General features: G+C 48.0%; 9 protein-coding genes across 9 annotated transcripts; 5 read left to right on the top strand and 4 right to left on the bottom strand.

The window, feature by feature from the left end:
• Positions 1-1,256: 1,256 nt before the first annotated feature.
• Positions 1,257-1,641, bottom strand: N7517_003499 (uncharacterized protein). The gene is made up of 2 exons (XM_056721229.1): positions 1,403-1,641; positions 1,257-1,314 (listed from the first exon to the last, which is right to left on the bottom strand). The coding sequence occupies exons 1-2, from the start codon at positions 1,548-1,550 to the stop codon at positions 1,307-1,309; spliced, it is 156 nt and encodes a 51-aa protein (XP_056585364.1). The 5' UTR covers positions 1,551-1,641; the 3' UTR covers positions 1,257-1,306.
• A 2,778-nt stretch (positions 1,642-4,419) lies between these two features.
• On the top strand, positions 4,420-4,722 carry N7517_003498 (uncharacterized protein; the record flags this gene model as incomplete). Its single annotated transcript, XM_056721228.1, has 1 exon — positions 4,420-4,722. The coding sequence occupies one exon, from the start codon at positions 4,420-4,422 to the stop codon at positions 4,720-4,722; it is 303 nt and encodes a 100-aa protein (XP_056585363.1).
• A 5,139-nt stretch (positions 4,723-9,861) lies between these two features.
• Positions 9,862-11,740, top strand: N7517_003497 (zinc-coordinating transcription factor SFP1; the record flags this gene model as incomplete). Its single annotated transcript, XM_056721227.1, has 3 exons — positions 9,862-10,205; positions 10,307-11,366; positions 11,429-11,740. The coding sequence occupies 3 exons, from the start codon at positions 9,862-9,864 to the stop codon at positions 11,738-11,740; spliced, it is 1,716 nt and encodes a 571-aa protein (XP_056585362.1).
• A 1,562-nt stretch (positions 11,741-13,302) lies between these two features.
• N7517_003496 (transcription initiation factor IIA large subunit) lies at positions 13,303-14,858 on the bottom strand (the record flags this gene model as incomplete). The annotated part of the gene is made up of 4 exons (XM_056721226.1): positions 13,303-13,342; positions 13,390-14,348; positions 14,573-14,674; positions 14,841-14,858. 4 exons carry the CDS (start codon positions 14,856-14,858, stop codon positions 13,303-13,305), a joined length of 1,119 nt encoding a protein of 372 aa, XP_056585361.1.
• A 662-nt stretch (positions 14,859-15,520) lies between these two features.
• On the bottom strand, positions 15,521-17,374 carry N7517_003495 (WD40 repeat domain-containing protein; the record flags this gene model as incomplete). The annotated part of the gene is made up of 1 exon (XM_056721225.1): positions 15,521-17,374. One exon carries the CDS (start codon positions 17,372-17,374, stop codon positions 15,521-15,523), a length of 1,854 nt encoding a protein of 617 aa, XP_056585360.1.
• A 567-nt stretch (positions 17,375-17,941) lies between these two features.
• Positions 17,942-20,171, top strand: N7517_003494 (Kelch motif domain protein; the record flags this gene model as incomplete). The annotated part of the gene is made up of 3 exons (XM_056721224.1): positions 17,942-18,119; positions 18,173-18,259; positions 18,328-20,171. The coding sequence occupies 3 exons, from the start codon at positions 17,942-17,944 to the stop codon at positions 20,169-20,171; spliced, it is 2,109 nt and encodes a 702-aa protein (XP_056585359.1).
• A 356-nt stretch (positions 20,172-20,527) lies between these two features.
• Positions 20,528-22,174, top strand: N7517_003493 (uncharacterized protein; the record flags this gene model as incomplete). The annotated part of the gene is made up of 4 exons (XM_056721223.1): positions 20,528-20,781; positions 20,851-21,323; positions 21,385-21,970; positions 22,036-22,174. 4 exons carry the CDS (start codon positions 20,528-20,530, stop codon positions 22,172-22,174), a joined length of 1,452 nt encoding a protein of 483 aa, XP_056585358.1.
• A 735-nt stretch (positions 22,175-22,909) lies between these two features.
• N7517_003492 (uncharacterized protein) lies at positions 22,910-23,437 on the top strand (the record flags this gene model as incomplete). Its single annotated transcript, XM_056721222.1, has 1 exon — positions 22,910-23,437. The coding sequence occupies one exon, from the start codon at positions 22,910-22,912 to the stop codon at positions 23,435-23,437; it is 528 nt and encodes a 175-aa protein (XP_056585357.1).
• Positions 23,438-24,529: 1,092 nt separating this feature from the next.
• On the bottom strand, positions 24,530-26,241 carry N7517_003491 (putative MFS allantoate transporter; the record flags this gene model as incomplete). Its single annotated transcript, XM_056721221.1, has 4 exons — positions 24,530-25,569; positions 25,629-25,913; positions 25,966-25,996; positions 26,056-26,241. The coding sequence occupies 4 exons, from the start codon at positions 26,239-26,241 to the stop codon at positions 24,530-24,532; spliced, it is 1,542 nt and encodes a 513-aa protein (XP_056585356.1).
• Positions 26,242-26,398: the final 157 nt, after the last annotated feature.

The following is a 26,398-nucleotide window of genomic DNA, read 5'->3' as shown; positions in this document are numbered from 1 at the left end:
CTTTACCCTTGTAAGTTTGATGTGACGGGTTCCCAGGGGGCACTCGTTCTTACAATCTAGCATCCGATCAACACCACAGGATGCATGCATGACTCGCGTAGGCACAACGTGGCCAAATCCCATTCTCGCCAATAGGGAATTTACATATGCCCGACTTTACCGACAGTAACGTCACATCCTCGCTAGATCATGGCAGACATCTTGGTTATGTGTGCTCCCTGGAAGACCAAAAAAAGGTTCCTGCAATGCTTTAAAAGGCAAACATACCCTACTGATGGGAGTATTTCGTCAATTCAAAAAATCCAGAGCGCCTTAGACTGTTTAAAGACTTTGTTTCCGTCTATATAACTAACAGATAAGCGTGGCAGAACATGCGCCATCCCCAGTCGTTGGCCCCCATCTTGCACGTAATGCTCCCTGTTACAGCCACCTCGCAAGAATATCTCAAGTATCCGGTATTATTGGTCATATAATCCAACAAATTTCTTGCCACCAACAACGGAGATGAGCCATATCATTGGTTGTGTTGGGTTCGTGAAAATGCGGCATGCCGAAGATCTTCTACGTAGATCAATCGTATTTAGACTTGGACGATGCTGAATATGATATGACACCACGAGGACACCAGATTCCCTCTGCTGTGGTGTTGACTTATAGATAATTTGCATCCACGAGAGCTGCCAACAGAAACACTTGCCTTAAGTCACCACTAGGTAAGGATCAAGACACAGCGGATTTATGGACAACTATATAAGCTAGTAGATCATTTAGGGCCATGGGACTATTACCCTGGTCCACGCAGTTCTACAAAGGTGGCTTTTTTTGCCTCGTTTGATATCTCTTTTTGGTATCGGAATCCGCATGCAATCGGCTATTTAAATCAGACCCGAGTGACAAATGGCAATATAAAAACTCAAAAATATCATAAAATCAGGATAATATCATTCAGTACGTATTAAAAATCAAGTTCTGTGGTCTCTCGACTTGTCCACGAGACAGTATTGTCTAAGGAGAGGAAGATCCGAGCACGCGTAGATAGACAGATCAATACAGAGAACCACCAGCGAATAGTGACAGAAAGAATGCAAAAAAAGTCAAAACGACAGCCCGAAATGCCAGATACAGAAAAGTGTCCACCCAAATTCCAGAATGACCGATGCGAGGCAACAAATAAGGTTACCATCAAATAGCAGATGTGATACAGTGGTATCTTCTTCTATCTTGAAGCAGACACAGACAGGGCGGGGGAGCCAATCACGCGATGACCGTAGGACAAAGCGATGCATGGTCTCGAGCCTCCGAGGCATTAGTTGCCTATAGTGTCTTGTTAGCCAACCCCTATGCAAGCGACAGCCGCCTCAATATGTAAGATGTAACTCACATCAGAAGCCACTTTAGCCACCATGACGAGTGCACTGAGCGTTATCTCGTTTGCGAGGCTGCTCCTTAACACCTGGACATCTAGAAGTGCCTTGATGGACACAGGCGACCACACCCTGCTCTTGGTGCTTGCACCCACAGGCGTATTCAAAGATGTAGATGGAACACATATTGACGGTTGAGTGAAGTGATCCGTTGCAGAGGATTCAGAAACGAGTATTGCGAATTGAAGGCCACTGAGTTCGAAGGGGTTCCCAAACTCTAGATGTTGATTGATGTGATGAAAAGCAAGAAGGGGATCTATCCCCAGCTTTATAGCATTCGATGAATACATCAACTGAAGTGAATTGACTGCGGAACTCAATAGAAAAAAAAATTAAACACACCATTGACCGTCGCAGCAACGGTTCGGTCCTTCCGTCCCCCCACAAGCGCTGTAACTCACCCATCCAGATGCGCCATATGCAGGCAGTAACTCGGTGATCACTTATTGCGCAGTCAAAGAGAAGGTGATGGAGGGCATGAACATGGTATTCACATGCGCCATATCCAGGGCATATGCTTTTACCAACAGAAAGCAGAGTTTGTGGTAGGTGGGCCGTTAAAGTGTGGTGTGCCTCCGGGAGGAGTCACGGTTTTTGATCTGGAGTTCGCGAGCAGCAGGGGTTGGCCAAGGCCACCGAAGCCCTAAGCGTGACTACCGATGCAGTTTCCAAATCCCGCAGGCTGCAGGGAGCACTTGACATCACTCTAAAAGCGCTGCAGCCAGTGTTAGGGCTCATCTTCTGAGCACCAACATTGACCCCTCTCTGGGTGGTACCCCATAGGGCCAACGCTGCGGCCGAAGCGTGGATCAGGAACATGCTTTGCCCCATCTGACAAACCTCTATGATCCTGATACCTAGCCCTAAAGGCATGGCGCACACTTTGAAGAAGGCACCTGCCACAGCTTTCTCATGATCTTGACTGGCGGCGCAGGAGGTGTGACTAATTGTATGAGGCCGATGAGATTATGGTGACTCTTCTCGAATTCTGTATCTCGGGATATTCAATGTAGTTCCGAGAAGTACCTTGAGACCCCGCATAGGACTCACAGAGTCTTGGCTCCAGACCTTCAAGATGTTGCGTTGTAGGGCTAGATAGGCAGACCGCTGAAAGTAGCATCAGGAACCAACCGAATTCAATGGAGGCGGTCCTCCAAGCCAAGCTCCACCCCAAGTCACTCTCGATATGGCAAGAGGTGACTTCATTGACTCTATTGCAATGGGTCTCGACTTGTGAGTGTAGGCGAATAAGGCTCATTTCTATGGCGCAGTTGGTGATAGCCGCAAATTGTGCGCGATTAAAATGCGAAAGACTGCATGGTGACAAGGCATTTTTAATAAGTTTTGAGGTTAAGCGAGTAAAGAATAAGAACAATTCCGAAGCCAAGAAAATTCAGACGTGCTGTGGTATAGTATGGTCGGCGTTGGCCGAGTGTGATATTAGCCAAGAGGCGTTCTTTGTCTGATCTAGCGCGATCGTGCAGCAGGGCCAAGGGTAAAAAGAAATCAATGATGGCCTATCAATTGATTCTAGAGCGCTAATGACTGGTGACAAGCACCAAGTTCCTCAGCCATGGCACAGTAGCGTTCATATGGGTTCGACTGAGGCTCTCCCCCAACTGAGCCGCCGGCCCACCGGGATATTAACTCCGAGCGAGTAAAGAGGCGCCAGGTTAGGGGCGGCAAGGCACAGCGACGCAATCGACAGGTCGAGACCAATCGCTGAGCAATCTGTTTTGCCGCTGTTGGTTTGTGTTAGGTATTGTAGAGTAGAAAAAAGAACGGAAATTTGTAAAAAAAAACAATGAAAATTACATACCTACATTATTATTTGAAATTTACTGCATGAGGGTTTTACCACGTGATCAGAGTTCCCAAGGTTCAGTTTGAAGGTTAAATAAACTTGACAGAAACCTTGGAAACCAAAATTTTTAATTTCTATTTTTAATTCTATTTTATATTTTGTTTCCCCAGATCAGTTTAAAACTCACATGTTAATATCCCGGAAGGACAATCACCCGAAGACAGTTTGCAATTAACCAGATCTCGATTCTCAATTCCGGGGAAATTAGAATATGATGTCATTCTCGTGGTTTCTTTTTTTTTTTTTTTCCTAGCGAAAATGTGCGCTATCGGGTGCCCTGAGATAAAGGCCGGGGAAATCAAATACCCCAGCATAACCGGTGGTCCTAGCGGCCGTGCAGCGGTCGGATTGATTGGCGAAGAGAACTATCGACGAAACAACTCGGAATGTCTAAGGCTTTCCCACCCGAAACCATTATTAACACACATACTGCATAGGTGTGGATGCATACGGCCTGTGGAAAGCCATGAGCTTTGGGATCTTAGCCCCTCATCCTGGCTGTTGATCTTCCGAGGTCCTTGAGTTTCGGCTGGTAACGGGGTTCTCTAGGCAAAGCATATTGCGCAATGACATAGGGCTTAATTCGCCAAGTCAACAAGTCAACATATTTGCCAGGCCTGCTGGGAATGACCGTCAGCCTCCCACACGCCCAGACTCTGGTGCGACCATGCCAGAGCCAAAAGGGGCGAAGTCGAAGCATTCAGAAAAAAAGAAAGGTGATAGTCAATAGTGAACTCTTGGCTTTTATCCCCCCTTTTTTCGGCCAAGACATGTGAAGCTCTCTAGCATGTTTGGGATTCTCCTTTATGGGTTTAATGGGCGATAATCGCGGGGAGTGGCTTGACTGCATGACCGCGTATCCACTACCCCCCGGCCCAGAGATGATGTGCTGGATGCGCTGGATCGGCATGATTCGGGCCCATCATTGATACAGCATGCCCCTCATTCTCCAAGGTTCCTCTTGGCTTATCTCGGTCTGGGATATATAAGTCAGGTTGAAATTCCCTGAGATTTCTCACTTTCATTCAAACTCCTCCATCTATAGCCCTATCTTCATATACTCCAAAGATCCCGTCTTTAACCGAGTTACTTCTTTCACACACAAAGCTTTGGACAAATTCTTTTCTCAGAATGTATACCTACACACCCACCCACCGTTTCTTGGTCCTCTCTGCCACTGAGTCTCGCCCCTACAACCCTGCCAACAAGTTCCTCGTCTTGTCTCCCATTGAATTTGGCCCGGATCCCCGCGTCTGGGAAGACGAGTCCCAGATTGAGACCAGCTCAATTGAGGAAAGCCCTGTGTTGGCTCCTGTCAGCCGTGCCCGCACCAATAGCTCTCTTTCTACCAACTCTTCAGCCTCCCTCAATGACCTTACTGCCACTCTTCCTAGTGGCTTCCTCTACCTTGGTCATGGCAAGAAGCAGCACTAGGCGCTCTATCACCGAGCCTAGTCATCTTGATCTTCTTTTCTCATCCATATTTCACGATAAACTACCATCACAGCAACCGATAAATCATTGAGCTTATCATGTTTTTCTAATCTGTTTTTCTTTTGCAACCTTCAAATCAATTGAGCGACTCCAATCTGGAAGTTTGGGCCACCCCATGATGGGGTCGGACAGGAAAATCAATAGGGGTGTTTTTTTTTTCTTTCTTCCTTTTCGGCGCTTTGAAATTACCATATGCTTTTGATTCAAAATTTGTCTACATTACTATCTTTTTCGCTTCTGGGAAGCATACGTATTGCCCCATTCGGCAAGCTAGCAATCAATGAACTCTTCAAATCCGCATGGTTCTTTTCCACTCCACTTTTGCCACTATATTTTGCATATTATCCAACCCGCATGACCAAAATACAAGGTTGTACGGAGCTACTCCGTAGAGGGATCCTCCGCCGGACGCGAGGAGGGTCCCTAAATGCTTGCCAAGTGCTGCCAAGGTGATGATTTTCCGCCAAGCCTTGTGCAATCTGATACTCCCGCCTTGGCCAGGAGGACAGGGATGGACAGTTATCGCGGACCATGTTCCACGGCCTAGGCAACAGTGTCCGTTGTACGTCGTGGATGTGTACACAACCCAAAAAGCACCTATTTTGGGACATTACCAACCTTGCCAAGCCTCCTTGTTGCCAATCTTACTGTGACAGCTTATCAGTCCACAAAATTGTTTCTTTTTTTATTTTTATTTTTTATACTCTCCTTGCACGTTGATTGCTTCATGCATTAGATTGGCTTGTGTTGAAAAAAACAAAAAAAATATCATCCACCAATTTCCAGGATGTTCTTTTATGTCCCGGTGAGAGACTCTCTATTCCCCCTTTTACCCCTCATATTTACTTCCCCACAGGTTTCTCCGGTGAAAGATCCCTATTTAGCCTACTCAATAGTTTCAGCTTACTTTAAATTGCTCATGTCCAATTAGACTAACTAATTTTGACCACATGACATATGTTATACGAGGACTCCGTAAAAAGGATAAATAGCCGAGTCGGTTTTCGGATCCGGTCAGAAGTACTCTAAATACTTAGCACTAAGGTTCTCACCGATTGCTAATATCACTGGTTCTGTTTGTAATGGCATGTACTCTTAGCTTTATCCTAATATGCTTTGTCCGTGGGCCTCGTGCCAGACTATACTTTGTTTTGAATTTGTTTAGGTCCTACTTCAGATAGTCAAGACATTATCCGTTCATATTATATTTCAGGCTGGTTCTTAGAAAAAGGGGCAATGATTATGCTCTGTCCAAGGTGTCTCAAGATATAGCCCGAGGACATTGTGTATCTTTTTTTATTATCATCTGCTTACCAGTCTTACGCTTCTAGAATTAAGAGTACCTTCCCAATTGCGTTCACTTATCCTCGTCTAGGGCCTGGAATGCTATATGCTTTAACTCGATTCGAATAAACTGTTGGCGCCAGAAAGTCTCCCATATCTGCCATGTCTGTCCTGTCACTCTACGGTAATGGACCCTCCTCGCAGACCCTTTCTCACCAAGCAACCAGATAGCTGGGCATAGTACCATATACAATAATGACTTAGCCCTTGGTCTCGTCTCAACTGCAACACCCCCATTATGCGTTTAATCCACCAAAATACTTAACCCTCGAATGTGGCACATTCCTACCTAGATAAACCTCCACCTTTAGATAAGCCTTTCACTTGTCACCCCACTACACATTCCTCTAGGAAATATTTCTATAACTCAAGACCATACCCCCACGAGCAAAAACAGGAACAAGTTCAAGCTATACTACACAAAAAGATATTACCCCCCTACGAGAGATATAAATCGCGCTCGCTACTAGTCCCAACATCTGGCGTAGCAAAAGGGCTTGTCTCAAAGCATACTGGTCCGTCGCATTGCGAAGATACTTCCGTCTTCTGGATATCCCAGAAACAGCGCCCAGATAGTAGTAATGGTGCTACAGTACATCCCGGATATAATAATTGCTACTCGACAGAAGGCATTCAATAATCGAATTCGTCTTCTACTTCCAATCGTCTATTCGTGAAAGGAATAGTCACATCAGTTCCCGTTTGCGGCAGAATGCTGGAAACAGTATGACAATGCGGGGGAACCGCTCCGGAGATGCCTTTTATCTTTATAGTACCCTAACGTGCTTCCATATAGCCTCCTCAAAAAACTAGATTGTATCGATATATATCAAGTTTTATAATAGTCATAGAGTGAATCATTTTCCGTGCAAAAAAAAAAATAAATCCGTGTCGAGATAGTCCCAAAAGAAACCACTATACCCGTCACACTCTCTCACTGCCTGTATGTATATCCATGGCCCTCACGAGTTTCATAGCAAAAATGAACAATACAAGTATAGCTCTCTTGGTCATTGGAAACACCAGACGATTACCAGACGATTCAGCTTCATGTCCACAGATTATAACATGGGCCGGTACGCTAAGTCCAGGGGAAACTCCATGGATAGAGTAATATACTCGCAAAAAAAGTGACTAGAAGTGCTGAGACACCATGGTATAATATGTTAACATCATTTCATCCGAGTCTGCATATATGCGATAACGGGGGTTTGTTAGAGAGAAGAGCGCGCGCATGAGAATTAGTTCCTTTAGTGTTGCTGACGCGTGGAAGCTAGAATGGATTTCGATTACTATGGGCTTTTTGGACGAGGAGTATTTCTATATGACTTATAAGAGTTAAGATGCACTTTTTTGTGAATCAGACGCCTGTAGGATGCCATGTGGGGTTGATGGTCACTTTAGCTACATGTTAGCTTGGGGTGTCTTAGATGATTTGACTGCACTAGCAGGAGCTACGAAGCATCCCAGGGGAAAATATGTTTCACGCTAATTAAATGTGACTATTAATCTGAAGGATCACTTTCAAGCTAAACCTTTAATGGCAGTTTTTGCCAGCGCCTAGGGCAGAATCTTGACATGTATATTTGACTTTGACGTTATTCCCAGACTACTGGAGGGATATGGAGAATTCACCCATTTCTCTCTATAAATCAAGTCAACTATTATCAAGTGACTTGAGAACGTATGTGATGTTGCCATCCCAATACTGTTATCTCGTATCGCGCACCTTGGCAAGAAAGATGCTATTCTTAGCCACTGTCGACCCCGCGATTCCTAGACAAGGGTGTTGAAAGAAATTCGGCCACATCAGCGTGAATCTGACTGCAGATCAAGAAAATTACACGCTGTAATCGTTAATAAGAGTGCGGGAGAGAGTATCCTTAACACGGGTTCTATGATAATTCTCAGGGCTATTGAATACCTAAGGACTGAAGGGAACCTTTGAGCCGGGACACCTTTGAATCGAGACCAAGTTCTTACACATCATACCATTCAAAAGACGCATCATACAACGGGTTATATAAGGTGCCGACAACTTATGAAACACGACCCACACAATACGGAGGAACCATTAAGAATGTCCTTGTGATAGTTAATTACCGTTTGAAAATACACAAATAGGTTGCTCTGAAGTCGTGGCGATAATCTTGACCCGAAATAATCCCGACCCGAAGACTGTATTGTACAATACATATATGTAGCTCGGTATTTCAATATAACGGACATGAGCGGACTCCGAACCTCGGAAGTTTCATGCTCGGAGTACGCGGGTAAATATCATATTATAATATACATAGTATATTACCCAGGTATAGAGGATGTACTCCGTAATAATTCAACAATAATATTGTCTGAAAAAGAGGCCCAAACTTGAGGAATAAGAAAGGCGGTGTACTCGGCGCTAAAGAGGTAGAACGGCCCAATTGCTTCTGCCGCGTTTCTAGCGCCAAAGCCAAGACCCCGTTCTGACTGAAACTTGAGAATTCTTTAGATAGTTTTCAAGCCTGATCGGATCTTTTGAGATCTGGAGAATAGGGGAGGGGGCTCTAGCATAGATAGATTATAGAGTACTATATTGTGAGTAACAAAACCCGTTAAAAAGGTGTTAAAATGTGAGGCGAATCCGCTCAGATCTCTTATCTGAGATCACCCCTTGCAGATGACCCCGGATTTTACAGGGTATCTGAGAGTTTATTCAGCGCCTCTCTTTATATGATCAACTCACATTCCCAAGATGTGTAGAAAGTGGATAATCTTTTTTTACTACCATGGGAGAAAAGCTCGGTGTTGACAGGATGTGTTGTTAGGTATCTCCACTTACGTATGAATATCATTCTCGGATGGAGTAAAGATATCCCCCATTATTGTAACGTCATCCAATACTACTTGTTTAGAAAGATACGTATCCTCAATATAATATCATCATCGATTCGGGGGGTCATGTCGGCCTTTACCTATAGGCCCCGGGGTCCCGGCCAAATTAGTCATAAGATACACACTAGCCGGTTTAGGTAACTCGGTACATTACCGATCATGACGTTCGCATCCTGCAAGCGGTGTGTAGTAGAGAACATTCTTAACGTTGCTTATATTTGATATATATCTATATACGCATTTAGTTCCCACCGTGATAGTCAAAGATCTACAAATAGTGCTAGACGAAATATAAAGGGCTCGGGGCCAAGATCCGCTAAGGAAAATAGGTCACGTGGGTAAATACCGTAACAGCGCTTGTCCCAAACCGGAAGCCTTGCCATCTCATACCCCGTCTTCATATGAGCCCTTGCCCCTGCTGTTTCTTGACTTGTCACTATTCGATTGTATTACTCTAATCTGATCCCATACCCCCTAGTCTTCAGATTATCAAAAAATAAAAAAAGACAGGGAGCTGCACTTCAAGTGACTTCGACAACTTTCTGCCAAAGCGGGACATCATCCGAGGGTGGACTCCTGCGTGTGAACCCGCCCAAAAACCGCCATCCACTCAAAAGTCCACTCATCGAGGGGCACTGACTGTCTCAAAGTCGCATTCTTTATTCTCTTCGGATTTTATCTGTGTGAGCTTCGCGCTTCAACGCCGGACTCGAAGAAACCCTGTCATCCATAAGCCCCTCGGGTTTGGCGTGACATCGCGCAAGACCGGACAGGGAACTAGGATATCGATTCGTCTAACCTCGACTTGGGAATTCTCATTATTTTGAACCAAAAAATTGATACTAGCAGTTCGTCACCATGACTGGCTCCACGCCCATTGATATTTCCACTCGGCAGACGACCTCGGTGTCGCCGCCGGGTCAACAGGCATCTAATCTGACCTCGGCGCTGCAAAGAGCGGGCAACGGCGAGCGTACAGGGAGCTTTTCACATCTTCCCGGAGGAGGTCTCGGCGTGTTCAAGGCCCCACCACCTCGTAAGGACTCGATCGGCGCAGCCACAGCACAATGGGGGAACGGGACGAAACCGATCTCCATGTCGGGATCTCACCGCGACAAAGGTCGCCGTGAGTCGCTTGCAGGGAGCTTGGTGGGTGGTATGAGCTGGGGTGGTGTATCCGTCGGTAGTTGGATACGTGATGAGTGAGTGGCCTGTCCGGACCTAGAAGCCGCGGGGGAACCGCCCACCGTGTGTTGCTATTGTCGCACTGCATCAAGAGCTGACCAAGGAAAAATTCCCGTAGTATCATAATGACTGGCACCTCGCCATTTACCTTCCAGTCGCCATCTTTCCATTCCTCATCTTATCTCCCGAAGCTGGAAGCGAATTTTATGCGAGACTTTTCGTGCTGCGGTGTGACGTTACCGACGCTCCATGACCTATTACAACACTACGAAGAAGCCCATGCGACCAAGTCACCCAATCAAGGCCACCGGCCAAGCCAGGGTGAAAATCGAGCTGCCTTGGCGGCTGCCGCAATCGCACAGCAACAGAACCAACAGCATGGCAGCCAAGGACGTGGCCTGCAGCCCGACCGGACCCTGGACATGCAGCGCAAATTGGGCCAGAATCCGTCCCCATTGCATCACGCAGACCTAGACACAATCGATGACATGGAGTTGGACGATGCCCTGGGAGACGGAGATGGATCAGGCTCGCAGATGTTTTCTTCTCAGCTGCATGACGGTGGACAGGGCGGATATGGTAACTCCAACCAGCAGCAGTTAAATCTGGGTATGCTTCCAAGCCACCAAGGATTTAACACACCCTCGCAACCTGGTACACCGATCGGATCTGGACGACCACTTTCACTGCAGAACAATCCGACTGTCTCTTCCGTCAACACCCCAACTTTGATGGCCAACCCGCTTCAAAACTCGCAATTCCGAAATACACCCGATTCATCCGGGCCAGGGACCCCGGCCGAAATCGATGAAAGCATGATGGGTGGATTCGGTGATCTTAGCATGCAAAATAACACCATGGGCCAAAATCAGAATCAGTTTGGCCGATTCAACGGGAACAATAATGACATGGTCGATCTTTGCATCGACGAGCCGGCCAAGCGGCTGTTCAGCCCCAGTGGCGGCATGGGTTCGCCCAACGCCCACTTTAAGCTCAGCGGAGCTCAATATGGCCCGAATAGCGATATCGCACGACGGATCCGCGAACAACAATTGCTGGCCGGTGTCCCCGACACCACCGTTATTCTTCCCAATGAAGAACCTAAGCCGTTCCGATGCCCCGTTATCGGCTGCGAGAAGGCCTATAAGAACCAAAACGGACTCAAATACCACAAAGCTGTAAGTTTGACTTAATACGCCACCCATTCGTCTTGATTTCTAACCCCCTCCTTTCATTCCAGCATGGCCATAATAACCAACAACTTCATGACAATGCCGATGGCACGTTCTCAATCGTCAACCCAGAGACATCAGCGCCATATCCCGGCACGCTTGGCATGGAGAAGGAAAAGCCCTACCGCTGCGAGGTGTGCGGCAAGCGATACAAGAATCTGAACGGACTTAAGTACCATAAATCGCACTCACCACCCTGCAACCCAGACTTCCAGCTTGGAGGTCGCAACCTCGCCCTCGGCGGTGGAGTCATGCAAGGGCAGAACATCAACGTTGCTGGAGCTGGCCTCCCCGGAATTGGCGAAGAAGGCCTTCTGTGAACCTGTGAACAAATATGTCATTATGTCCATCCATAATTCCCAGCTAATTGACGCGAACGATCGCGACGGCTTTCGGGGGTGAGCGCACTCCTCCAACACACGATGTCATGATTTTGAACTGGGTCCGGTCACTTTGGAGTTATTGCTTTTCCTTTTCTCTCTTCGAATTCTTTCTTCGAAAATTGTTCTCTCTGGTTTACTCATTGACTGGGCTTTGTGATGCCCTTTTCCTTTTCGTTCTGCTGTCTGGTAAATCCTACCGGCATGGTCGTTTTACCTCCCCGCTTGATATCCCTCGCCGTTTCCAGATGCCATCTCCTTGGCCTGGTAATAGAGCAATTCATGAGCGATCAAGACGAAGATCAATACCCTCTCTTAGCAAAGAGCTGTCCAGAAGAAACTGCTTGCACTTGCCTGCTTTTCTCTCTCTCTGTTCATCTTGTTTTGCTTCTTCATACAGCATTCGCGTCTTCCATGGGAGACAAAATAGGGGAATTGGATATCTCCCGAACCTCTCCCCATCCTGCTATTCCTTTGATTTGCTGCGTTCTGGCAAGGACTACCTTCGTGTCTTGTTTCCGCGTTCGCGCCCCCCTTCATTGCGTTCAGTGTCTTCGCCCATGTGCCTCTCCCAACGACAGTCGCTCACCCGCAAGTTCCGCAAAGCCTTGGGAATCTGGGACCACCACCAAAAAGCTGGCGAAATAGGATTTGGCTGGGTTTAAATGGGATCATGTCCGAGGTACGAGGCTCTGGGAGTGGCTACTCTCCTCCCCCCCTTTCACACCCAGTCGGTGTTCGCTTTTTCTTCCCTGCGTCTCTCCTAGGGATGGGACAGGGACTGGATCTGGGATCTGGAAATCTTAAAAGTGCGGTTTCTTGGCGTCGGATCATTGTAGATATGGATTTTCTTTTGATACGATTTGGCTCTTTTTGCCCATTGTCATTTATCTTCTTTTTCCCCTTGTCTTGCTATTCATTCATTTTCTTGACTAAATTTTCGGTTACGTATGTTATTGTAGATCCGGGTTCTGGACTTCGACTTGGTAGACTAATTGGCCTTTACCACTTATTATCCCAATTCATGGCATTTCTGTCTAAACTTTTAAGCGGATGGTTGTAGATGATAAGCCTATTGGAACGGATTGTTCAGAATCATATTTTCATTTGTGCTTATTTTGCAACTAGCAAGATCTCGGTCTCTCAATCTAGTACAAAACCAACCTTAAAAAAGGTATGGCAGGGAGCAAAGAGAACCAAGAAAAAAAAAGCAGAATACCATCCTCACTTGTAAGCGCCGTGAGCCACTGGAAGCTCAAAATCAAGGAAAAAAAAAGCAGAGCAAAGACCATTTTGCTGACCATGTCGATATTTGGGTAGTGAGAATCATGAGAAATATTTCGCTTGTACAAACCGTTTCGAGAGCGTGACTGAAAAGATGTAGGGAATGGTTTTCGTTTGTGTCATGAGAGAGAGCACATGAGCAAAAAGATTGTTACAGAACGAGGAAAGAGATGTCGTCAATGGAAACCAGAAAAAAAAGAGTGATGGTGTCGTTTTGACTACCACTCGAATTCACCTTGACCCTTGTGGAAAACGTATCTAATAGGGTTAGGATATGCATATCACGGGAGATTGGGATAACTTACTCTTTGCCACCAGTGGTCAGGATGCCATCCTTCAAGGTGCACTTCCACTTGTTCTTCACCCGCTGGACCTTGTCGTATGTGCAAAGCATAACCTGGCCCTCCGACTCATCTGCGTCATGATCGTCAGCAACGAGGTCATCTGGATCATCCAGATCCGAATTGATGGCATCTTCATCTTCCTCCTTGACATCGTCTTCTCCGCCGTCGAATTGGCCAGTGACGCGAGGGGCAGATGAAGTTGACTCGGTAGTGTTTTGGCTGAGGGGTGCGGTGAGAGCCACACGGCGAGCGACCTTGGAAGAGGACTCATGCTCTTCCAAAGGGCGAAGGAGACCTCCACCCTCATACTGAGACATGCGCTGCTTAAGGTGCTCGCGCAGAAGTCGGTCACCTTCCCCACTCTCGGCAGCTGCTCTGCGGCGTGCTACCTCTGCCTTCCAGTCGGTCATTGGGTCGTCACCTCCACCATCAGTCTGTCCAGGACCCATGTGCGGATGCGGGTGCGGGTAGTTCTGTTCTTGTTTGATCGGTGGCATTTGCCCGTGAGCATTGGGGTGCATCTGCGGATATCCTTGTCCAGCTTGGGCCTGGGCTTGCATTTGGTGGACGGAGTTGGCGGCAGCGGCGCCATATTTCTGGTGAAGTGCATTTGCAGCACGGTCGCGAGCCGACTGAGGGTTGAGACCATGCGGGGGCATAGGTGAAGTCATGTGCGGCATTCCGGGTTGGCCATTAGACCCTGGCTCGGTCTTGATACGAGGGCCACCCATGGGCATGGGGTGCGAGGGCGCAGCTTGAGGCATAGGTGGGGGAACATATTGCTGTTGGGGAGGAGGTTGTCGGGGGGCGTTGGAGGGGACAGTAACCGGGGGGAGGGGAACAGAATGCTGAGCAGGCTGAGGAGCGGGATCCCAGGGGAAATGAGCGACGTTCACTGAAGAAAGCTTATGTTGCCAGGTCTGTATAATAATTAGTTCCAAGTTACCCAGGTTGCATAATCAGAGAATCTTGGCGGTCTAAAAGCGCCTAAGCGGGTAACAGCGGCACATATAAAGGGAAGACTCATAAGCCCCGTGTTCCCCCATAAGCACTTCCCGCACCACCTCGACCATCCCCGCTTTTGGGGAAATCATCCACAGAGACTTTTGACAACATATAGATAATAAAGGAATATGGTACTAACCTCGCGCAGATCATGCAGGGTCTGCTGATCGACACCGCTTTCCTCAAAGTCGACTTGGGAGGCATCACAGACCTCCTGGATGACCTTCTCGAAAACCGCACCCTATGAAGCCATATGTGTCAGCTCTCAACTCGGATTAAAGAAACTTCAAAAGATTCCAAGATGAATCAGGAGAACACAGTTATAAATGAAGAGTAAAGACTCTATGCGAGCGACGGTGGAGGATAAACAGGGTTGTCGGAGAAGAGAGAGTAAAGTTGGGACTTACCACTTGCTGGTTGGACATGGTTGCTGAGCAAAAACAACTTGGTGAGCTGGTGAATGATTATGTGAAAGGAACAGAGAGCAGGCAATACGGCGACTGAAGTGTACTAGGTGATGATAGCTTGACTAGTAAAGTGCTCCGTCGCAACTATCAAGTTGCCGAAGTGCTGGTCGATCACCGCAAATGACGCAATATCAAGCAATTTGTGAATCTGTAGTTTTCACACAAATAGAAAAGAGAAGAAATACTTGGAAAGACCGACGCAAGTGCAAATGTCAGAGGGAAATGAGACGGTGAGTTTCCCGATGGGTTGGCGAAGGTGAAAGTCACGGCTCTGCGGTCGAAATCCCACTGTATCCCGGAGGCTTAGTCATCGACCAACCCACTTTAAAGTAGAAACTTAGAAGTAAATCGCGAGTCTCAAGATACAGATGAAAGAGAAGTTGGATGGGCAAAATGAATTAATGCAACCGTAAGAATGGCGTTTGGACAATTTGTACAGCCAGCTTACGGCAAAATAAATACAGAAGAACCGCCCCCCAGGACGCCGAAATCACCAAAAAAAGAATCAGTAACCATTACACCGAAATTAATGTCCCAGCCCATCAATGCTTTCAATATCACCATGAACCAGGGTATCCGAACGAGAAAAAAAGACAAAAAGGAAATTGTGCAAAAGGTGGCTAGCGGATGGTCATAGACTTTGTCATCTGAGCCTTGCTGCCGACACCACCCTCACGAGCGGAGGAGGCACTGCTACCAGCCTTGCGCTCAAAGATCTTCCAGAACTTCAAGCTCTCGTCAGCGGCAGTGGTGGCCAGCATCTGTCCATCAGGACTGATAGCACTGTGGAGCACACGAGTCTCGTGAGCAGGGATCTCGACATTGCGAACCAAAGTCGGGTAGCTCCAGATGCTGAGAGAGTTGTCGGGGAAGCCGCTGGAGCTGACAATCTCGCGGTAGTGGTTGCTCCAACGCAGGGAAGTGACTTGGGAGCCAGTATCAATGCTGTTGGTACGGGCACCGGTGGTGGTGTTCCAGAAGTGAATGTGACGGTCGTAGGAACCACCCCCAGTAGCAAGGAGGTTGGATTGCCAAGGGCACCAGCTCAGAGCTTTGACGGCGGCACGGTGGTTGGTCTTGGTGAACTTGGGAGCGCTCAGCGAGCGAGCATCCCAGATGTTGACGAGGTTATCGTTTCCACCAGTGGCGAGCTGAGCGCCATCAGCGCGCCATTCGAGACCGCAAACCTCAGAGGTGTGAGAGACCAGCTCAGCGATCTTGTGCTCTGCGATGCGAACATCGTGATTGTAGACAAGGCCACTGCGGGCTCCAGTGGACAGAGTGTGCTTATTCCAGCCCATAACACCGACGCGGGAGTCGTGGCCGTACATGCTGCGAAGCTTGGAACCTTCTTCGACATCCCAAATCTGGACCTCACCGGTTCCCAAGCCAACACCAACGTAGGCACCATCACCACTCCACTTAACGCTGCTCACATATGTGTCCGGGGATGTTTCCAAAAGGCAGTTGACAGTGCCAGACTCAGCAGACCAAACATAAACGTTTCGCTCGAGACCAATGGCGACCTGGTTGCCAGAGCTCCAGTCGAGCAAATTGAGATAGTAGTCATCCAAAAGACCCGGGGCATCCAAAACCCGTTCGGGTGCAGTTTGAACACGACGACGGAACTGGGCAGCTGTCGATTTGGCAGGGCGAAGGGGGCGGTTATATTGAGCACGAAGATCAATAGGCTTCGATGACTCGGGAGGGGGAGGCTTAAAGGCGAGGATGCGAGTGTTCATATTCACTCCACAAGCTTCAGCTAGAGATGATTTGTAGGCCACGGTATCAGGAGCCGGGCGTGTGTAGGTAGAAGGCTCATTGTCATCCAGCCCCAAGCTCTCCAAAGCAGCTGTAAGGTCATCATCCGATCCACGCGCACCAATGTCAAAAGCGCTCGCTGCAGAGGCGAGGACTGATGATCCGTCAACTCCACCACTCTTAGGGCGTTGTTTCTCGTCGGGCTTTGCGGCCCCGCTAGTGGCTAGACCCTCACTTGCTGTCCGATTGGGAATAAAACGGTCACCAGCGTTGTGAGGAATGCGCACAGTCGTCTTGCTGGCACGAGCACGGGTGGGAATCTCCCGGCGGACATGTTCCTTGGAAGGAGTGTTGGCTGTTGTCGCACTTGTGCCGGTCAAAGTCCAGTCCGAGACACCCAGCTCCAAGTGCTTGGGTGACTTGCGGGTGCGGGTGCTGGCAATGTTCGACTTGTTTGTCTTGGGAGAGTTATGGTGGGTGGTACGGGCAGCTTTCGAGATAGACTTGGCAAAGTGGGCGGAGAGGTTTCCACCATATACTGACTTGGCTTGACTGCGGCCAGCATCGGACTGACGAGGAGGAGTGAAGGGTGACGAATGGCCGCTTACGCGGGGGTTGGGTGAAGGGCTCAGAGGCATACGGCCTCCAGCAGTCTTGGAGGAGAAGAGCCCATGGTGGCTCTTCACCGGAGTTGAGGCAGTAACAGAAGCCATGGTAATATATCAGAGTAGATGTGTAATGGGACCAACCCCAATAGAAGATGCAATAGGAATCGATGCAGAGGCTAATGCAAGATTAACCAACAAAAAAATATGCTGACAATTGAGGATATTGAGAAGATGAAGATTGAAAGAAATGGAAAGGGAGAGTCAGGAGAGAACCGAATAAATAAGAAGGGTAGCTACTATACTCGTTGAAAAGTATGAGGCTCTCCCCATAGCAACGGTTACCTCAGCTACATAATACACCAACCCATATTGGGACTAGCGTGAATATAACGGCGCTTGCCCTCTTTCGTGACGATCGTCTTGGCATTGAAATCTCACAATTGTCTGATTCAAGAACAAAGAAGGTAAGATTCTATACAGTTATCTTTCATAGAGAAAAAAAATGTCATATTGTGTGTTGATTTAATTCAAGTCTCCCCTTGTTCTCACTGGAATGGCACATCTCTTCTTTTTTTCAACCCCACCACGTTCTCTTATCCAGTTCCACCGAGACCCACCACTTCTCCCCTAGGGATCTTCCAGGGTCTCTAAATATCCTGTTGTACTATGGCAATGCAGGACGCCTACCTGTTACCTGCCAGTCAGGGTCGTCGGACCAGTGCGGATTATCGACCCAGCATAAAAAAGGCCCAAGGACATGTCCCCGCCTGCCTGGTCAATGCCTCGGTGACGTACTGCAGCAATGATCGCATTTATGCGTTCGGGGGTTTTGACCAGTTTACCGATGAAGGTTGACATCCCTCCTTCGCCTATGATCTCACAAATGACACTAATAATCTTTAGTTTACAACCACGTTCTCAGGCTGGACCTGGAGACTTTGCAGTGGGAGCTCGTTGACAACTACGGCGATATCCCCGGAGTTCGCATGGGTACTCTCTCTTCTCATTCGTCCATGTTTAGTGATAAATTTTCTAACTATAAATTTTATTTTTGATAGGACATACGGCAACATTATACCAAGGGGATAAATTGATTGTGTTTGGAGGCGAAAATGAGCATCGCGAATACCTCTCCGACGTCGTCATCCTTGATCTCAATAACTTCACCTGGGCACTTCCCGAAATTCGTGGGTCCATCCCGCGCGGCCGAGCCCGCCATGCTGCTGTCATTCACGAAGATAAACTTTTTATTGTGGGTGGAGTGACAGGTGTAGGAGGCGTGACAGGGGAGAAGAATGTGATCTTGGACGACTTGACCTACCTGGATCTACAAACATGGACTTGGTCTCGAACGTGGAGCTTCACTGCTCGCTTCGATCATACAGCTTGGGTCTGGGGCACACGACTGTGGATATTTGGTGGATTGGGTCCGGACATGGAACGAACGACTGATATCTGGTGGCTCGACCTCAAGGGATCTCCATCGCTGGCCGGAAACACTACTCCCCAAGGTAGCGTCAACTCCCTGGGCGTCAATCTTTCCACGGCTCATCTTCCAGACTCTATATCTAGCAGCACTCACCAAATGTCTCCTCGCTCCGGAATCTACGCCGCCAATTCAGGCAGTGTACAGGTACGCAATTTGGGTCGGCGCAAGCCAGTTGCGCCTGGTGCCATATCTTGTCTTAGGTTTGATTCTGGCCCTCATGTTCCCTCCCTCTTTTCTGGTACTCATTTCCATTCATTTGCCTCTGGTGTCCTGCTCGACCTAATTACGCCATCGGAGACCGTACGGTCGCATGATTGTAACCTGTCGGCCCTGGACCTCAACTCGCTGCGCTGGCAACGGCTAGCTGATGGCCAAGAGATCTTCCGCCCCGGCTATCGATGGCACTACTGCACTGTCAATGACGCGGGGACCAAAGCTTGGCTCTTGGGGTGTAGCCTTGATGTTGCGAATGTACCGGGAGGTAGTGACGAGAACCACATGAGTGAAGTCCTGACTATCGACCTGGAGAAGTATGGTTTGCTAGGTAACGGCCTGTCGGCAGAACCTCCGGAACAATGTGCACCTTGGCCGTCGGATCAAATGGGCCCGTCTCTGGTTTCCGGGCTCGGAACCGATCTAGCCGCTGTTTTTGACCAACCCCCTGAGTCTGGAAGTGATACGGACTTTGTCATCACTGCTATCCGTGACGATCATGACGGATCCGTATCGGAGGACATGGGGGACACGCCGTCCGTCTCCCCAACCCAGGCTCAGCCGACCTTTGTGGAACAGAACCCTTGGACCTCAGAGCCCATCCATGTCCACCGTATCATTTTGCAGCTCAGGTGGCCACATTTCAAGCGCCTGTACTCCGCCCAGATGGCTGAGTACCACACTAAGCGGATGCACATCCCCGAGCCTTATTCTGTCGTCCGCGCGTTTCTCTACTACCTGTACACAGACAGTATCACCGGTCATCCAGACTATTGCTCGAACGCTATCGATGTGGCAGGTATGCTTGTTATGGCCAATCTTTACGACATGCCGAAGCTTCGCCTGCTATGCGTCAATAGGCTAAGCCAAGAGCTTGATGTAGACAATGCGGCGATCGTCTGGGAGCGTGCCGGACGGACCAATGAGCATTGGTTGATGCGCCGAGCTGCGCAGTTTTGCCTGACATACTGGGGTCGCGTGGTACGAACAGACGGTTTCAAATCCCTCAGCCACCAGAGTCTGATCCAACTCTGCGAGGTGGTGGATACAGAAGGTCGTATCTTCGCAGGACCTGAATTGGAGATGGTCACGTTCGGGACAGATTGCCTAGATGATCGAGACAAAAGCTCTCGACTGCTAGGATCTAGTACAGATGAAATGTCCGAGGTTGGGGACGATGAAGGGATGGAAATGTCATGACACGAATGGGGCACGCATTATGATCCGGGAGTTCTTGGCGGATTTCTGTATTTACATTTGCATCTGTAACAAGTTTTGAATATACAAGTTTTTTTCTATTCGGCCCGTCCAACCGTTGGTAATGAGCCCATTCGTCCTCAGCCGAGGTGGAGCCTCTGGACGTTCTTGACGCGGACTCAACTCCGGATCGCGGAGGTCATTCCTGTCACGATAAGGAAGCTCTCGAATGTTGTCTCACACTTTGGGGTTTCAACAAAATAAAAAAATGTAGAAACTACTTAAATATCGATGTGTTCTCGAATTCGAAATTTGGTTGGTACACGGCTTCTACAGCTATTCTCTTGAAACACTTCACCATGGGATCCACCGAACAATCCACTCTTCCTTCGGATTTCCTCTGGGGCTTTGCAACAGCCGCATACCAGATTGAGGGAGGTGCTAATGAAGATGGTCGTGCCCCGTCAATTTGGGATACATTCTGCAAGATCCCCGGCAAGATTGCCGGCGCCGGAACTGGAGATGTAGCTTGCGACTCCTATCACCGCACACACGAGGATATCGCCTTGTTGAAGGAATGCGGTGCTCAGGCATACCGATTTTCCCTGTCATGGTTCGTTCCCTTTTTTGCTTCCAAGCTTCACCAGGTTTGCTAACCTTGACTTTTTGTCTAAATCTATAGGTCCCGCATTATCCCTCTCGGCGGTCGGAACGATCCAATCAACAAGAAAGGCATACAGTTCTACCAGAAGTTTGTGGATGACCTGATTGAGGCGGGCATTACCCCCATGATTACCCTCTTCCACTGGGATCTGCCGGATGAGCTCCACAAGCGCTACGGTGGACCTCTCAACAAGGAGGAATTCGTTGCCGATTTCGCACACTATGCCCGCGTGGTATTCGAGGCCTTTGGATCCAAGGTCAAGTACTGGATCACCTTCAACGAGCCTTGGTGCATCAGTGTTCTTGGATACAACAATGGTTCCTTCGCCCCCGGCCACACAAGTGATCGCACCAAGAGCCCAGTGGGAGATAGCTCCACTGAGCCGTGGATTGTCAGCCACAGCTTGCTAGTTGCCCACGGAGCTGCGGTGAAGATTTACCGCGATGAATTCAAAGAACGAGACGGTGGTGAGATTGGCATTACGCTGAACGGTATGTTCCCATTCTCCCCGCACGTATACAGAGCCTTTACTAATCAAATACATCAAAATAGGTGACTGGGCCGAGCCCTGGGATGCTGAGAACCCAGCCGATGTGGAAGCCTGTGACCGCAAGATCGAGTTTGCTATCTCATGGTTCGCTGACCCGATCTACCATGGCAAATACCCAGATAGTATGATCAAGCAACTTGGTGACCGCTTGCCAACCTGGTCACCGGAGGATATCGCCCTTGTCAAGGGCAGCAATGACTTCTACGGCATGAACCACTACTGCGCGAACTTTATCCGCGCCAAGACTGGAGAGGCTGATATCAACGATATCGCGGGTAACCTGGAGCTCCTGCTCGAAGACAAGAACGGCGTCAGTGTCGGACCTCTCACACAATCGCCTTGGTTGCGACCATCTGCTATCGGATTCCGGAAACTGCTCAAGTGGCTCAGTGAGCGGTACGGATACCCCAAGATCTACGTCACCGAGAACGGTACTAGTGTCCTGGGCGAGAACGATATGCCGCTTGAGGAGTTACTCAACGATGAGTTCCGCGTGCAGTATTTCCGGGATTACATCGGTGCCGTGGCTGATGCCTATACCCACGACGGTGTCAATGTGCGGGCTTACATGGCTTGGAGTCTTATGGAGTATGTTTGGACCTTGTTCCCTCGATGATTTTGATATAACGTCCGACTAACTTGTTTACTTACAGCAACTTTGAATGGGCTGAGGGCTATGAGACCCGTTTCGGTGTTACTTTTGTCGACTATGAGAACGATCAAAAGAGAATCCCAAAGAAGAGTGCCAAGGAGATTAGCCAGATCTTTGATCGGTTGATCGAGAAGGCCTGAAATAGACGCGGCGCTGATTGATATTTATACCGGTGGACTCCGGCGACTGCCATGATACCTGGATTCTGTACGAAGTTTTTGAATGCACATGATATTTGATTTTCCAGTCATGCTTGAGCCGTGTAGTTCAGTAGGTAGCATAGCAAACCCTGTGAGGGTTTTAGGAGATAGAAAAATGGGGATGAAGGTAATATTGAGTCGAGAGATCATGTGAGAAGTGCGATTCCGCCTCAGAGTCTTGGCTATGGTATGACATCGGGATTCTGACACCTTGGTATTCCCTATGGACCTAGTCCGGTCATTTCTGTTCAATTATGTAGCTCCTCTAGCCAGTATAGCTCCCATGGATCTTCGTTTCTACATCTGTCTGTTGGATATTCATTATATTAGATACAAAGTGAAGCTAATCGATGGTCAGGTTCTAAGGTCACAAGCAATGCTCTATACTTCCAAAAAAGGCAATATTGGTGCCTAAGAACCAAATATTTGCCTGAGGAATATATATCTGCCTGAGGGTTCACCTTCCCTTGAAATGTTTCCTGATACTTAAATCCTTTCATTCTCTCGGCTACATATAATCAACTTTTACCTAGTCCTCTATGTGGATTGGAAGCTATATACCCGATGTGAATTCTGATACCCGGGAGCTAAGTAAATCCGCCTCCGAATGAGATATCTTCTCCATTCCCCAAGAGCTATAATATATTTACATTGAATTAAGTTGTCAAGAACATCATGGATATATCCCAAATCTCCGAGCGGCTTTTACCGGAACCCAAGAGATTCCCAGACTGCTGCTTGGCCATCTCCAGCACTTTGATCACCTACCTCGCTTCCCTCCTCCCCCCAAAGCCCAAATTCACCATCTCAATCGGCAGCGGATCTGGTCTCCTCGAAGGTCTCATCGTGGATTACGACAAAAATCTTTCCGTTGAGGGTGTTGAGGTGGATTCAAGTATTAATCGGCACATCGCCGAAGAAGATATGAATATCGTTGGCGGAGGTTGGGGCCTTTGGCCTGCCGCCCAACAGGCTGCAGCGTGGATGTTTGTCTACCCACGCGATCCAAAACTCATCACCAAATATATTGATACCTATGGTGATCGAAATGTTGATTTCATTGTCTGGCTCGGGCCTCGAGTCGATTGGCCAGATTATGAGCCGCGTTTCTGTCAATCTCTATTCTCTGAGTTGAGTTTTCCAGATCATATTGGATTAACACCATATGAGACTGTGGTTGTTGCTAGAAAAACCGTGATATGAAGCGATTCCGCAATGTGACTTTGGATGATCATGTTATACCCCTAGTACATTGGAGGGCTTTTCTGTTTTGTAATATAGTCCTTTTTCTCCCTTTTGTCTTCATAGATTGTCACTATTACGATATCATTTGTTGACAATTCACACAGACGATATTTGCATGCTTTCTTCCCTTACAGACTAGGTAGGCTACGCTACTGTACAAGCCGGTATATGAGTGATATATACCCAATGTAGATCGAGGCAGTCCTTAGATTCTCGATATACTTCTAATCGTTCGCCTCCTTCCTGGGCTCTACAGTAGAATGTTTTATATATACACGAGAAAAGAATGTTGACCTGAGAGCCTTGGGTCAAAATGTGATTGTGAGGACTATAACTCTTGCCTCGACAATCTTCCCTTATTTATCTTTTCCCGTCATCCAACATCATCCACCCAGTCTCTTTTCTTTTCCATCTGTCATCACCATCTGTCGCATACAGAGTCCGTCTCCTTGTATTCCATTATCCATCAACGTCACTCTCATATTCAAAGCCACTTTCATTTCATTTACCATTCTGCTTACTCCCTTTTATTCACCGCCCAAGGCACTATGGCACGAGTAGCTGAACAAGACGAATCCGGACATCTGATCAAAAGGCGCAAGGTCCGGTTTACCCAGGAGTACCATGAGTTGCCCCGTCTCAGCCTATTCTCAGGTCTAAACTGGGATATCTAGTATATGATTGCAGAAATGATATGACAAACTACACCTGCACATCCATAGCAGAGGTCTTGCTTACCTGTGCCTATTCTCCCAGCTCCAATACCAAGCATGGTCTGTTTTCATTATGTCTAGTGCCCAAGAGCTTCAGCAAGATTTCTAGAAAGCTTTTGTACAGAGCAATTGTGTTGTGCCTTGCGCTTGGGTTTGAGAGCTTGACTACAAGATTGTTGAATGAGTCGAACGTCGAGATGAGAAGGCTGGTACAAACCATCATTGTTCAGGATTACGGGGGTTCCTAGCCACAGTAAATAAATCTTGGATCATCATTGGCCATTGCCTTGTCTCCCAAAGTGTTTCATATAATTAAATCTAAAGTGCGAGGCCAAGCTCAAAGCGCATACCTAAAATGCTTGGACTCCATATCCGTCATATCCTTAAAGCCATCCAAGATAGCCTGGGAGGTAATATGCTCCGGGGTCTCATCAGTATCAGCCGCAGCCATTGCAGCATCCCTCCTTGAGTTCTCCCATTTCATCGACGCATATCCCGCACATGCTAGAACAATGATGCCCGCATAGCAAATGAGCAGGCCCATCAGACCCGAGTAATAGCGGGGGGACTCATTGGCGAAGAAGATATTCGCTCCGGCAACATTACCGGCCGCATAGAGTGAGAACCAGAGACCATTAGCGACCGCACGCTTGGTGTGGCCGGCAACATTGGTGGCAAGTAGATTCCATGAGATAATGACGGGAGCACCAACAAGATACTGTAGCCAGGTGCATCCGACTAAAGTCCAGGGGTGGTCGAGGCTGGTAAATCGGATACCCAGAAGACCGCCAAAGGGAATCAAACATACGACTGCGAGAACGATGCAACGGGAATCTTTAACGTATGTAGCGATGATACCGCATATTGGAACCACCACTGCCTCGACCGCACCTGTGGGTAGTTGGAGGAGTGTAGTGTAGATCTCGCTGAAACCAAAGCCTTTGATCAAGGCTGATGAGAAATTCGATGAACCGCCGTTGATCACACCGCAGGCGATGCCGACTCCCGCGCAGCAGAGGACTCGGATATCCCAGAGAATCTCCAGTGCCTGACGTGGTTTGATCTCCTTGGTCTTCACTCCAATCATGTTTTCGGCGACGCGCTGCACGGCGATCACGCGCTGTCTATGAGTCAGGAAGCGGGCAGAGCTGGGCGAATCGGGCATGAGCCAGAGGAAGAGACAGGCGCAGAGGAAGTTGAGTAGTCCGATGGTTAAGAAAATCAACTGCCAGCTCTTGAGCGCAGTGTTGTGGGAATGGCCGAGACCGAATCCTAGTAGTGCTCCTACCATCGTGGCCATGCCATTTGCACTGAGCCAGACCGCCATGCGCAAGGGCTGTTCGGATCGCTTGTAGAACATCGATGTAAGATTCATCACTAGATAGGAAATAAATACGTTAGTGCTTTTCATGTCTCTTGTGCTGTGGAACACTTACTGCACGGACTGATTCCAGCCTCTGCCATTCCCAAGAGGAATCTCAGTACCAGAATCCCTGGGTAGTTCTTCGCTCCAACATGTGCAATAACAAGTACACTCCAGATGAAAAGCATACCGCCCATATATTTGGCGATTGGCAATCGCTGGATTAGGAGGTTTGCTGGGAGGGCCCAGAAGAGATAACCGAAATTGAAAATCGCGGCAACCCATGAGTATCGTTGGCCTTCGAGACCGAGGTCTGGGATCAAGGAGTATGCCGATGCATAATTAAGTGATAGTTTGTCTAGATAGGTATGTTAGTTATAGAGTAACGATGGGGACTCAATTTTGCCCACCAAGGAATTGAATAACATAGGTCATGTAGAGCTATAATACAACAGACTATTAGAAAGAATCCTCATCAAAGTATCAAAGTGATAACTCACCATGGGCATAATCCTCCAATCGATAATCCTTAGCACCTCGGGACCTTCTGTCTCCAGTTCCTCAACAGTCAACTGCTCTGCCTCTAGATATAGATTTGCTCCAATATCATGAGTCTCTCCAAGTGCAACATGCGTAACATCTTTCTCTGTAGCGGACTGATCCACTTTGGTGTCGTTGGGGTTCATTATAGGCGGAAGGGGGTTCAAGTTTGATAGAACTGGGGGAAGTTCCCATATCGAAGTCCTAGTTATTATATATATATATATATATATAATTGAGCACTGACATCTCTATCAACGCCAAGAAGATAAGCATAATCCCTTCTTTTATCTCTTTGGTCAA

Source organism: Penicillium concentricum (assembly GCF_028827145.1).
Source record: "Penicillium concentricum strain IBT 3081 chromosome Unknown utg000001l_segment0_segment0, whole genome shotgun sequence".
Classification (NCBI taxonomy): Eukaryota; Fungi; Ascomycota; class Eurotiomycetes; order Eurotiales; family Aspergillaceae; genus Penicillium; species Penicillium concentricum.
This window is presented reverse-complemented; position numbering and strand designations above follow the sequence as displayed.